General features: G+C 41.9%; 1 protein-coding gene across 1 annotated transcript in view; it reads right to left on the minus strand.

Moving 5' to 3' along the window:
* The window catches only part of ABHD12 (abhydrolase domain containing 12, lysophospholipase), a 39082-nt gene that overhangs the window by 8573 nt on the left and 17056 nt on the right, over positions 1–13453 (minus strand). Inside the window, exons 2-5 of the mRNA XM_084203384.1 lie at positions 10663–10787; positions 7131–7236; positions 4824–4943; positions 2394–2424 (exon numbers count right to left, since the gene is read on the minus strand). Of these exons, the coding sequence (XP_084059510.1) occupies positions 2394–2424; positions 4824–4943; positions 7131–7236; positions 10663–10787 (382 nt within the window). The remainder of the gene's footprint in view (positions 1–2393; positions 2425–4823; positions 4944–7130; positions 7237–10662; positions 10788–13453) is intronic.

A 13453-nucleotide genomic window follows, 5' to 3' on the forward strand; every position in this document is an offset into this window, starting at 1 on the left:
TAAATGGCCAATTTACAGCTTTTCAATGTAGCAGGCACAGAGCTTTCCAAACACTAATCTCAGCCCACTGGTTTTACTCCATTTGTTTCCTGGACCTCATATCAGGCTACCTAAGATGTTGATTATTCCTTTAACAGCTTTGACCTTAAGATCTGCAAATATCCTACTGTTTCCCCAAGAAAGACTTTCATGTTTTCCAGTGAAAGAGTACAACTGCTCCAATTATATTACTCAAACTGGCATAAATGTAAGAAAAACATATAGGAGCTCGTGGCAGAAGGCTTAAATGTATAGTTCAAAATGTGCAGTTGCTCTATTATAAATATTCATGTTATAGCCAATGGTAATCCTAACAAAATCTGTTAAAAGTAAGTAAAACCACTCAATGCTAGACCAACTTGCTTGGAAAAAGTGCCTTGGTAAAACCAATACAATCATTCCAAGCTACCATTGCTTGATATGAACCTAACAGCTCTGTGTAGACAAAAACATCAACAAAAAGTTACAAAATTATTAAAATGTTTCTCTTGTGGTTTATGTATGATACATGATTTTTAAAAAAGCAACGTTAGTATTATGCTATACTCTAAAGAGGAATATAAAACCAACACCCTTTCTAGTGGTACTGGGACTATTGTAGTCTACAAATAAAATTATTTGTAGCCTACAAATGAAATTACACCTGTCAACTGAGCATTACTTACAGCACAATTTTAAGAGACTACATATATTGTGTAGATTTATAAACAATTGAACATTTCACAACCACTTTGAGGCACACAGTATCAAGTGGAGCTCACACAGACAACTGGGACCTGACTGGAAAGGGGAGAGAGCACTTCCATTGTCCCACCAGACAAATCAGATGCTGCAGGACAGCTGTTTCCAATGGAATCACTATATGACATTTTTCTATGTTCACTCATACATTGAATTCCCTGACTAGACATGCAGAGCATGAAGTTTCTTCCTGAAAAGTTTGGTTTTTAGCTTTACAAAAAATTGATTTTGATTTTACTGCTAAGATATCATATTCAATCTCACCTTTTCCAGGCCATTAAAATTATTTCATCTGTTGAGAGTTCACCTGCCTTCTATACATGTTTTATGTGTTGGCTGCATTGAAGGCCTATTAAAAGCACCAGAAAAAAGGACAGCATCCCAAACTGGTTCATTCTGCTGGAATAAACACAAACCTGCAGTTTCTGGAGTGGTTCTGCTAAGCCCATGTGTGTGTTCACTGACTGAAAAAGGCAAACTAAGCAGCTTGTCTGGATATTCTCAGAAGCAAAGAATACCAGACCCAGGAACAGAAACCCTGAGTTTTGGTAAACTGTGTTTTCTGTATATGAACACAGAAACACACCAAGTCTGCATATTCTGAAGCACTGCCATTCTTGTCCATCAAAATCAGAACCAACTCCTCTGCCTGTCTTGGCCAGCAAAAAATGCATCACAGCACAGGCTGGTTCCAAGAAAAATGACAAAATAGATCACCATACATGAGAGGGTCTTCAACCAATTTTCTGAAAATTAGCTAATCTTTTTTTTTTTTCCTTAAAGGAAATGAAGTATCACCTGCCTTCTTGGGGCTGCTAAACACTATTTTCTAAGCAATCTGAATTGAAAAGATTTTGCAGCAGGGGATCTTGCATTGAATTGTAATAAAGCTTTGAGTGCCAACACTGACACAAATAAAGAGAAGAACAGACTCAGACCTCTCTGAAATGAACCAACATAAACAATTATGTCTCTTTTAGAAACATGTGATATGAGACCAAGAAATTGTGTGTGGGAATTTCAGCCAAAAGAGAGTTTAATAAAGTAAATTACCCCAAAAATCATTAGCCAAAACACTCCAGACAGGTGTGTTCTCATATAACTCACACCATAGTGCTACACCTGGGGAATTCATGAGGTTTTCTACAAAATCTTCTGCACTTGAAATGGCACCCCTCATACAAATGCACTGTGCCTTGGGTAAAGGGGAAATCCAGGCTGAATGCTCTCAAATGGTACCTTAAATTAGCACACTAATCAATCCAATTCGGGCTGTAATTAAATAAAACTTTTGATTTTTCCCAGAAACTGTGTTGGTTAGCTCAGCTGGAGCTGGCAGTTAGCAACAGCAAATAAAAGACCTTTCAAACATCTTTGAAGATGGGAGAAGTGTGCTTGCTCACAGCTTACAGAGCCTTTTCCTTTACAGGCTTCCTCTTGGAAGGACACAGAGCCCCCAGGGCTGTGCCTGCTGGCAGTGGGCTGTTTGAGCAGTCTTCTCTTCTGTGCACACCTGAGGTGTTAATGCAGCTTCACCCACTCTCCAGCTCTTTGGAAAGCTGTTTGTGCAAACAGCTGCATTACCAATTTCCTTTTACAAGGCAGCCACTTACCTTGTAAAGCTCCACCCGGTGATCCCCTCCTCTGGCAAGAGCAATGGATGAAGAAAAAAGGAGAGGAAAAAAAAGAAAACCATAAAACAACCAAACAAAAAGAAACAAACACACACAAAAAAACCTCCCAAACCAACCACATTTGAGCATTTAAAGTTTCCAGAAACATATTTCCCAACTGCCTCAGGCAATCTAACAAAAACATGCCAAACATAAGAAACACCATAAATGCTTTGTCACAGGCTTCAAGGAGACAGCTAGGCTTGCTGAGCTATGCAGGACATAATTTTGAAGTCAACTTCTCCATGTAAATCTTGCCTCCCAGCAGGTAAAAATGAACTTTTCAACCCACTCTGCTGTCAGCCTTTTCCAAAGCCTGTAATACACCCAGAACAGCCTGTCCCTTTTTGCTCTGCCTACCCTGATCTCTTGCCACAAGTGCTGCCCCAGCCAGTAGCCCTGACTCTCAAAAGTTTGATGCTCCCAGAAGAAATCATGACATTAAGCCAAGCAGGTAGCTCCTAGATTTTCTCACCTGGCTCCAAGCACAGGGAAAGAAAGGACATGTGCAAAAACGTGAGCAGAGAAAAGCAGAACTGAAAACTGTAAAGTCCAGGGCAAGAATCTGCTTTTATTTATAAATACAAACTGAAACCTAGACAATGGAAAGAAATATGAGTGTGCCATTACATACCTTAAAATATATGCACAACATGACATGGCTAATCCATACTCAAACTTCAGTCTAGTATTGGCATTATAGTAAATAAACAAACAGCCAGCAACACACATTAAATGTGAAATGGCAAAGCCAAGGCACCTCCAGCTCCTCCAGAGCATAGAGTGAAATGGGAAATATGCAACTGATCCCTAGCTCAGTCCTTTATCCCAGCAGCACTTGGGGGAGTTGAGAAGGAAATCTAATCAATACACAAAAAGCAGAGATACTGGCCCCAAACAGAACAGCCACCATTAAGCTGCAGATAGCTTTCCTCAGTATCATTTGCTACACCAAATCAAGGCAAAAAAATAAAAAAAAGCGAAGAAATATTTGAAAAACAATGCAACAATTTGATTAAACCTTGCAATGCATCAGCACAAGAAGGCAAGGGCAGTTTGCAAAAAATCCATCTGTTCATGCATTTCCTGGGTTGCAGCACACACCTTCCACACTGTGCCCTTGTACCAAGAAAAGCACAGTGCTGAGACAAGGATGGTGTGAAAAATGTTCTTGTGATATAGAGACTAGCAAACCTTCACTACCAGCACAGCTAAAACTGTTTCTTTACTTTACATCATGGAACTTGTTTTCCTGCAATGTTGCTGCTCTTGCAGAATATCTATAAGCAGACAGCTTCAAAAGAACATGTAATCAAGAAAAAACATCCCAAGAACTGGCACACAAAATTCAGCAGTGGATTTTACTCTTTTGTAAAAGGCATATTTTTAAGAGAAAGGACAGTGTTCTAATAAACAAACAAAAGCACTGTAACATGTGGAGAGGTGGCAGGAAGAACATGATCCTGAGAAATATCTTTACACTGCATTAGTGGTTTTTAGTATCCAGCAACAAAGTACAGAGAACTGATCTACTACTTTAGCCAATAAACAGACAACTATAAAATTAAAAGTTTTAGAAGTGCTCCTGGTCCAGACAAATGTCCTGGACAGATGCAATAATGAAACAAGGTCAGCACATAACCTTCCTCTTTCCTTCTGCTTTTCCTTCCTCAGAATGTGTTAATTACTAAAATAAACTTACAAAAGGAACTGGAAGGTTTATTTAATGCCTGTGAGTCACATATAGAGAAGCACTAATACTATCCCCTGTCTCAATTCAGAGACTACTGTACAGAAAAGAAGCACTTTCCATCACCTGATTCAGGAAGGGTCACAGCCTCCTGGCTTCTAGCACAGGATAAAAGGTAAACCATAATATCAGATATCTCTGATAACTGCAATAAATCCATTCCCACATTCGTAATGGAGAGGGATCATTCCATAAAATGTTCGTGCCTTCTTTTAAAAGGAGAAGCACCAAACTAATTTTAGATTTTATTTTGGTTTTAATCATAGAATCATAGTTTGGGCTGGAAGAGACCTTCAAAGGCCATCTAGTCCAAATCCCCTGCAACAAGCAGGGACATATTCAAGTAGATCAGTTTGCTCAGACCCCCATCCAGCCTGACCTTGAATGTTTCCAGGGGTGGTGCCCCTCTGGGCAGCCTGTTCCAGTGTTTGACCACCACCCTCATTGTGAACAATTTCTTCCCTGTATCTAAACCAGCCCTCTTTTAGTTTAAAACCATTATTCCTTGTCCTATCACTACAGCCCCTAAGGACTTTTTCTTGTCTTTCTGAAGGTGCTGAAGCTGTGACAAGCCAGGAAAACACATCCTGAAACAAAGCCATCAGTGTTTTGTGCCTCACCTTGTTCCTGCATTGCCATGCAGGTAAAGGATTACAGGGTGGGTGGAGCCCAAAGCCTCTTCAAACCACAGCTGGTCCTTCCCTCGGGCATTCTTCCATAAGGCTGCAGGGACCGTGTGCCTGTGAACAGAAGGAAAATCTGCACTGTCCTGCTGCTCCTCAACACTCCAGACACTTGAACTCTGAGATTTTCTGTTCAACTCCTTCACTCAGGATTACACACCTCACACACTGTTCATAAAACTGTCCTGATTAGCTGACAAATGGTCAAATTGTAAAGGCAGTGGCTACACTCATTTCTACATTTTCACCTCCATCACCACTGCCTTCAAAATCTAGGGCTGTCTGTGCAAGGCATCGAACTTCAAAGGCACAATTACTGAACTTCTTGCTGCTCTGGCAAAATAATCACAGTTCCTCAGCTTTTATGGCACTTAATTACTTCAATTAACATACTTATATACCATAAGCAAGATTCACTGCTAGGTCAGCAGATGTACAGCATAATCAAAGGCAGTTGGGCTTGGAAAGAATGTTCAGTGATTAAGAGGCATACATGACTTCACAGCCAATCTCAGGAAAAGGAGGAGCCCAGGCTCTGAGGAGAAGATAAAATGTTTTATTTTCAGGTACAAGGTTCTTGGAGGTGTAACATTTTAGCTGAAAAAGTTACAATCTACAACAGGCAGGAATTTTTAACCAACAGCAGATCTTCTGCAGATAACGTACCTAGGTGGCCTGGGAGACAAAATTCAACACTGATGGAACAGAAAGAGGAATGACAGACTGAACAGAAGGTAGGCAATTAAACTGGAGAATTAGAATACAAACACAAAGCAAGTACATGCCCACAACCATTTGAGTTGTTGAGAAGGGGGCTGGCTTACAGCCATCAGAAGTAACTGAAGTACTCACATGCCTTTTTACCTGAAAGGCAGACGAGCTTGCACCTACCACAGCAATCCTCCCCAGATGTAAAGCTCAAACTAACAGGGGGAAAGCAATGTAAAAAGCCAATTTGCTTGCATGCAGCCAGCAGACACCAAGGTCTTGAGGAGGTAAAAAGCCTCAGTAACTGAGACTCAAAAATTCAACTGTTCCGCCCCAAGACTTTTGCAAACTTACAAACAAAGCAGGCTGAGGACTTTGTTTCACAAATGTACCAAACACAAGACCTTGCACTGGCTTTTAAAAGCAAGTTTCCAAACTTTTGTTAAAAATCTTCCATAAATATCTAGATAAACGACAGCCTGTGAATTGCCAGCACAAGCTGGAGGTTCTGTTTTAGCAAAGATACACAGTACACTTGCAAGGGAAACAAAATACAGATTTCAAGACTGCAATAAAAACTTATTTAACAGCTTAACAGGTAGAATTTTAATTGTCCAAGAGAAGAATCAAACCACTGTTTGTCAGCCTATCCTGGAAAGACTGAAGTTTTCAAGTTTCTAAATGTATCTTTCACTAAAATTTACTTAAAGGAAAGAAGATGTCCTAATGATAATGATAAGAATATCTCTATCCCATTTAAAGGTCATGTGCCTTTATCTATATCCCATTTAAAGGTTATGTACCCAGTGAAGAGAAAATCTCTACTGAATTAAAGGACACATCTAAGTTGCACACACAACTGAAAACTCCAAATCCTGCACTTCACAGACGGAACATCACTGTCTGTACTAAGGGAACACCCCCTTCCCTCCATACCTCACACAACCCAGGGTAACAAGGAGCTAAAATGAATTGTCCTTACCTGGGACCAGAAAATCATCACTGAGAGAAAGAAATGACAAATGAGCTCTGACACTGTCACTTGTTTTGTGAAGAGTGTAAACTGTGTGTTCCGTTCTCACCCACTCTCCAAATCTTACATATGTTTTATGAGCAGAATTTTCTTCCTCCTACTCTGAACACTTTGATCTGTTTTCCTATCTTCCCCCACATGTATTTTGCAAAACAAAATATGAATAAGAGTTGAATGATAAAACATCTAACTCCATGGGTCTGGTCAGATCTGGAGGCAGGATCTTTGTAGTGATGCAGGCCTGTAACCTTTATAGTTCCAAATTTTGATGTTTCTCTGAATGCACAGCTTGTCTGACTGTGTTTTGTGCATTACTGATCCTAGCTCAGATGAGCCCCAGAGATTTGCATACTTTTCAACATGAACTCGGTCACTTGGCAAAAGGAAAACACAAACATCCACAAATGAGAGCATGCACAGCAAAAAGACTGAATAGGCAACATCTAGAACAAAGAGAAGAATAAAGATGCATGGCACATACTGCACAGAACTGGATTCCTTACCAGACTCCAATGGTTACATCCTCTTCTGGCTGCAAATAATAATTACAGGTGTGGTTTAAACCTTGATCCTGTGGTCTTTTCAAGTCAATGAAATATGGGACCCTCACTGAAATGAAAAGAGAGAAAAAAAATTAACATTAATTTATTTTCTTACAAAACTGCTTAACCAAAGCACTGGAGAGTTGTAGTAACTGGTCTGCTTGCTGGGAAGACCTTTTGTGTAAAAGGATGAATTTGCTACAGCTGTGATTTAAAACATGAACAGCAAAGAGAGCAAGGTAAGAAGACACAAGCAACTACCAAAAAAACAGTGAACTGGCTAAAATTAAGAGAAGATGAGGAAGACAAAGCTTCCTTTGACAAACATTTAACCATCTCTGTCCAGTCTGCTTTATAAATCTCTGTTGCATCAGTGGCGTGGGTTAGCCGATTTGGATTCAGTCTTTTCCCATAAAATGGAGCTCCACTACAGCAGAACCAGGAATTCTGTCTCCTTGAGATTTAGTAGTACAGCAATTAACACACCAAAGCTTTTGTGCTATTGACACAAAAAGAAATACTGATAATGGTGACAGCCGAACCTTCACTTACCCTCTCAAAAACTTCACACAGACATAAAAACCAATGCAGACAACAGCCAATGTTAACCTGACAAATGTGGGTCCTCAGACTGCCAATCTTTATCTGTGCAAGTGTCTGCTCTTATGCAAAAGCACATGGGAGAGTCCCAGAGAAGCCATGCATGGCACCACCACCTGCTGCATCTCATGAGGGCCGTGGATCCTCCAAGAGGACGGCAGGTTCTGCAGTTGAGGTCTGGACAGGCACACCAGTCACTTCCACCAGTGCTCTGGGAAAATCCTGCAACTTCTCTGTGCCTTTGTGGTGCTCTAACATCAGCCAGAAATTCAGATCCTTTGTGTCCCCAGCTCCAGAACCCCAGGGGTTGTCCTTGAGTCTCTGCAGGTACCTTTTTCTGGAGACTCCAGGAAGGACCATCCTCCCAGCAGCAGAGCATGGTTTTTACATCCTGTCCTGTCCTGCCTGGCCCAAGAGCTACTGCATGGGCAGGCTCCTGTTATTCTGTTCAAAGGCTTGCTGTTGTTCAGGGCACCATTGGAACCCTTCTTCTTCCATGTCACAAGACAGAGAGAGCTTAGATCTGGCTGTCCTCAGGGATATACATCTCCCAAAACCCCAAAGCTCCTAGGAAAGCTGTGTTTCCTTCTTGCTGCTGGTGGGGACATGGCTGCTATTCTGTTGACCATGTCCATTGGAATCTGATGATATCCATCTTGCCTCCTAAAAACTGAATTTCCTGGGCAGGTCCCCTGACCTTACTTTGTTTTGTGGCAAAGCTGGCCTTCAGGAGGATGTGGATTATCTGCTCCCTTTTGTCAAAAAACTTCCCCCTCTGTATTGACCCAAATGATCATGTCATCAATGTACTGCAAGTGTTCTGGAACCTCATCCTTTTCCAGGGCATTCTGGATCAGTCCATGATCACTCCAAACAGTGAGACTGTGTTTTCACCCCTGGGGCAGTCAATTCCAGGTGTACACCTCTGCAGGTAAAGGCAAACTGTGGCCTGTATTCTGGTACTGAAGGAATGAAGAAAATTGCATTATGGTGGCATCACTGGCATTTTACCAGGTCAAACCACAGAGTGCCTCGTGGTGTGAACCCTCTCTCCCAAGCAGGGAAGTGCCTGCTCCCAACAGCAGAGACTCTGGTCTGTATTGACAGGACATGGGACATTTCCTCCTTGAATTGCTGGTGGTCCTCTTTAATTTGGTCCTCTTCAATTTCTTTTTTAATTTAAACTTTTAATTCCTTGGACAGCCTTTTCACAGATGAGACTCAGGCCCATAGCAGGGAGGAGATGGTTTCTTCATACAGCAGGAATCTGGGAACCAACCTGTCCACCTTTTGGTCTCCTCTTTTCTACAACATCAGTGCCAGTGAGCTGACACATGACACTGGTGTGCTCCACAGGACCTTCCACCACATGGTTTGTGTACACTGGATGTCATCTGGGTTTCAAGGAATTGTTCCTTTGAATCCTTACAGATTCCCTCCAGCACAGCTGACTCTCTCAGGTACTGGATACCCTGCTCCATGGTGTCCCCACTTGTCTCAGTGCACTAAAACATCATCCTTGCAAAGATTATCTTTCCCTCATGCTTGACAGGAGCCACTTCCAGAGGCTGAGAGTTTCTGGTCTTTTCCCAATCCCCAGCCATTCCTGCATCCTGGGACAGGAACCCTAATTGCCTGGCTTCCTTGAAGCAGCCAGATAACCAGAGACTCACCCACAGCTCACCTGGGGCAGGGATCAGGTGATTATCTCTGGCCCTGCCTCTTCCTCTGGTTGTGAGGGCCCTGCTTCCTCTTCATCACTCACTACACAAACTGATTTGGTCTTGGATTTCTCCTGTGCAGGGCCAGCTGCTCCTGGCACAGGTTCAGCTCTGGTTCAGCTGCAGTTTGAGTGGCCACAGTGCTTGCTGCTCTGCTTTCCTTCCCCTCCCCCTGAGGGTGCTGTCCAGTAATAAGCAGTGTCCAATAATCAGCAGCCAGGGCCCAACACATTGCAGCAGATTCCCCCTCTTTGGAACTGCCAGGGTCATTTTCTTCCAAATATTCTGCCACTTTACCAAGGTCTTGTATTTGTTCAGGGGTGAACTTCCAAAACCACTGGAGCAGAACACTTCTTTAAAAGTTGGCCCATTTTCTCCCACTCTCCATGCTGCTCTCGACTATCCACCTCCAGGGCAGGTTTCTGGACACTTTCCTTAGAAATCTGTGTCCTGACTCTAAACACATTGTAAACCATACTGAGGAAACCTGGCAAACACAGCAACAAGAACATGCTACAGGACAATTATTTTGGTCACCTGGTCACCTGTCAATGAGCAAAGGCAGGAACTTCAGTGAGACCTAACAAAGCTCTGCAAAAGCAAAATCACTGAAGCCTGTACTGTTCAGGTTAAGTGGCTGTCAGTTCTGACAATCAAAGCACAAGAGCTGCCCGGCACATGTGCACACTTCGCAGCAACCACGGTGTGAGAACATGCAAAGCATGCAGTCAAAATTAGACAAGTTATGTAAAAAACAATGCACCCATAGTTGGTCCTTCTAGCTTTGACAGAGAGGAAGATATTTTTCAAAATTTTATTACAAAATACAAATAAGGTTTAAATGCAAATTTTAATTGCTGGGTTTCATTTCACTTGCTTGCTGTCTACTCCTGCAACTGTGTGGAACCCCTCAGAAAAACACATCTGACATATTGCACAGTTTTCCTGAAGGAAAAACTCTTGGCTGAAAATTGGCTTCAGTTTGGTCACTCAATATAAAGACATGCCACACCAACCACACAGAAAGCTTTCCAAACCACAGTCTGGGGAAGTTTACAACCTGTGAAAGTTCATGTCCTTCACAAGCTGTTCACAGGCAGGGTAAAAGTGAAGGCAAACAAACCCAAGACACCCCTCCCCTTGTCCCCTCACCCAGCCACCGAGTCACTTACCAAAGTTTAGGAAGACCAGCTTTGCCTGAATAGCAGGGCAAAGTTTTACTAGAAATGGGATGGCAATGTACACTCCCAGCAGCCAGAGTATTAACTTCCTCACTCGGAACCATAATCCGTATCGCCTGGATAAAAGAAAAAAAAATAGAAAGACAGAGCTGAATACAGCAGATTTTTTATGGAGCAATTTTCACAATGATCTGTGTGCTTGGTGGTTTTGAAAATCTGGTCATTTACACTTTAAACAAAACCTAATTTCAAGCAGTTTGTGTAGCCTTGGTTGTTTGAGAGAAGCAGAAGTAACCAAAATACCAGCTGATGACATCCAGCTTAGAAAAAGGGAATAGAAACTCCCTACTGATTACATTTTAAAAGACTCTGTAACAAGAATTTTTCTTCCTGCTAACAGATTTCAGAATCTCTAGAATGCATATCACATGTTCATCCCCAAAAAGTAGCCCAATCATACTTCCATTTAAATCACTACCAGATTTTGTTCAGTTAGATTTTCACATATTTTGAGGAACTATGTGTAATGAGACTGATAAAGCTACACATTTTCTCATGTACAGACTGAAGCAGATATTCCACCTTGTCCAGCTAAAAGGATTACCTCTCAATGCCCTGAAAAGCAAGTTATAAAATATAATAAATTTCATAATCTGCAATGTTATGCTCTAAGAATTGCCCCAAGACTGTATCTCAATTTTCTCTTGAGTATTTTAATAAGAATAAGTTAAAAAAAAAAAAATCCTAACCAACAAGAAAAAACCAATCAAAAAAAATCAAGTAACACACAGCAGCTAGTTAAGCAATATATCTCAAAATTCCCTTTATTGTATCAGAATAGCTACCAAATACACACTCAGATGTGTGTCTATATATGCACATATGTTTACACAAAGGCTTATGGGTAATGATTTAGTTGACCAACATTTCATGCACTGAGGTTTCTCAACCAGCCCTGCAATCAAGAGCTAAAATCCATGGGAAGCCTTCAGGCAACACAATTTCTGTTCCTTTTCAGCAGACAGTCTTGAGCAAGAATCATGTTCCATGCCAGTGAGCAAACAGTTCTCAGTGTTGGGAACTGCAGGCAACTGAAATCAGAGAACAATCTTTCCAAAAGGCATGAAATTATTAATCTCCCATTTGGCAATTCTTGGAGCTGAGACACTAAACTTGCTCTAGATTAGAGCTAAGAGGGTTTAGCCACTGTCAGCTAGTTGAAATTGTCAACTAGAGAGCCTAAAGGCCTGTTTTTTACACATTTGTACAAGAAAAGAGTGTACACACAGAACTGGGATGGAAATAGTTTAATCATGTACCAAAATTTTCAAAATCTCAATAGCTTTTGTGGTCCAAAAGCCAAGACTCTCAGGAACACTTTTTCAGCACAGCAAAAAGGGAGACATTCCAACCTCCCCCACTCTCCCTAAGTTTTTGGCACGATTGCTAAGGTGCTCCCAGGGAAGAGGATATCCTCTTATTCATCCAGAACCTGCCTTCACCACACTCCTACATGCCTACAAGTGTCTGTCTGCCTCCTCTCACCCTGGAACCGCACTCTGGACTTCAGAAACATGTGCTACCAAAATTAAAGCCCTTTTCTTCACAGGCTTAAACAACTGTCATTTTTCAAATGGGGGAAAATATATTACTAAGGCACTGTCACCCAGCTGTGGCTGCAACAAGCCCACGTTGAAATGTTCAACAGATTTTTATACTTCCCACAGCAAATTTGACAATGAAGAGGTAAAAAACTCCATCAAGGCTTCCAGAGACATTTCCACACCTCAAGCCCAGTTTTCCAATGTAAGAAAAGCAGAAACAGCAAAGGACTAGCAGAGGAAATGATACAAAATGGGCTTTAGAAGAAGAGTATTGAGTTCCAAAGCCTCAGACCGACCCACCTATGCCCACAACTTTGGAAAAAAAGCCCACACAACATTTTGTTTGGGCTAATCACTGAGCTGATCATTGCTCCCTACTCTCAGATTAAACCCAGCTTTCCACAGCCACCCCTACATCAGCACCTACCACCTATTTTCATAGCTGGAATGGATTTGTGGAAGACAATGGGAGAGCACTAAAGGATAGCTGACATTTAACTGCTGAGCAACTGAAATGTAATTTAGCTCTCTTCAATGAGAAAACTGTGTGGGTTTGTTGAACATTTTGTCTATTATTTTTTTTCACTTAGATCTGCTCCCATTCATCTCTCCTTACTGGCAAAAAGGGAGTGGTCAAAGCTAAAAGGGGAGGTAACTGATTTTGGAGCATCCATGCCTTCAATTGCCTTAAACAAGACACTCTGTCCTCACCACCTTCCCAGTAAGGACCAGAGTGCAGGTGAGCAGCCAGGCAGGATGGGGATTTCCAGCAAGTTTTCCTGCCTGGGGCCTAGATCCTGCAGCAGCCAAAAAGAGCTCTTCCAGGGGTATTGTGCATATGCCAGGATTTCACTTCTACAGAATAAAACCCCCACTCGCTTAGGAAGACAACAGAGCCAGGCCTTAACTCCTCCAGGCACAACCAGAGCACATCAAAACAGGGGCTCTTCAGAGAGCTGGGTGGCAAAGCACTCCCCACAGCCCAGCCTCAAGCTGGAAGCAGGAACAGAAAACACTGAAGAGGACATTTGTCCAAGTAACACTATCAGAGCTCAGGAATGATTCCAGTTTCTCCTTTTTGGAGCCTGAACTGAGGAATCCCTTTCTTTGCTCCCATGCCCCATGTCAGATGCTAATCAGCAACATGACATTTACACCTCATCTCCAGGGAGATGTCT

Source organism: Fringilla coelebs (assembly GCF_963513975.1).
Source record: "Fringilla coelebs genome assembly, chromosome: 3".
Classification (NCBI taxonomy): Eukaryota; Metazoa; Chordata; class Aves; order Passeriformes; family Fringillidae; genus Fringilla; species Fringilla coelebs.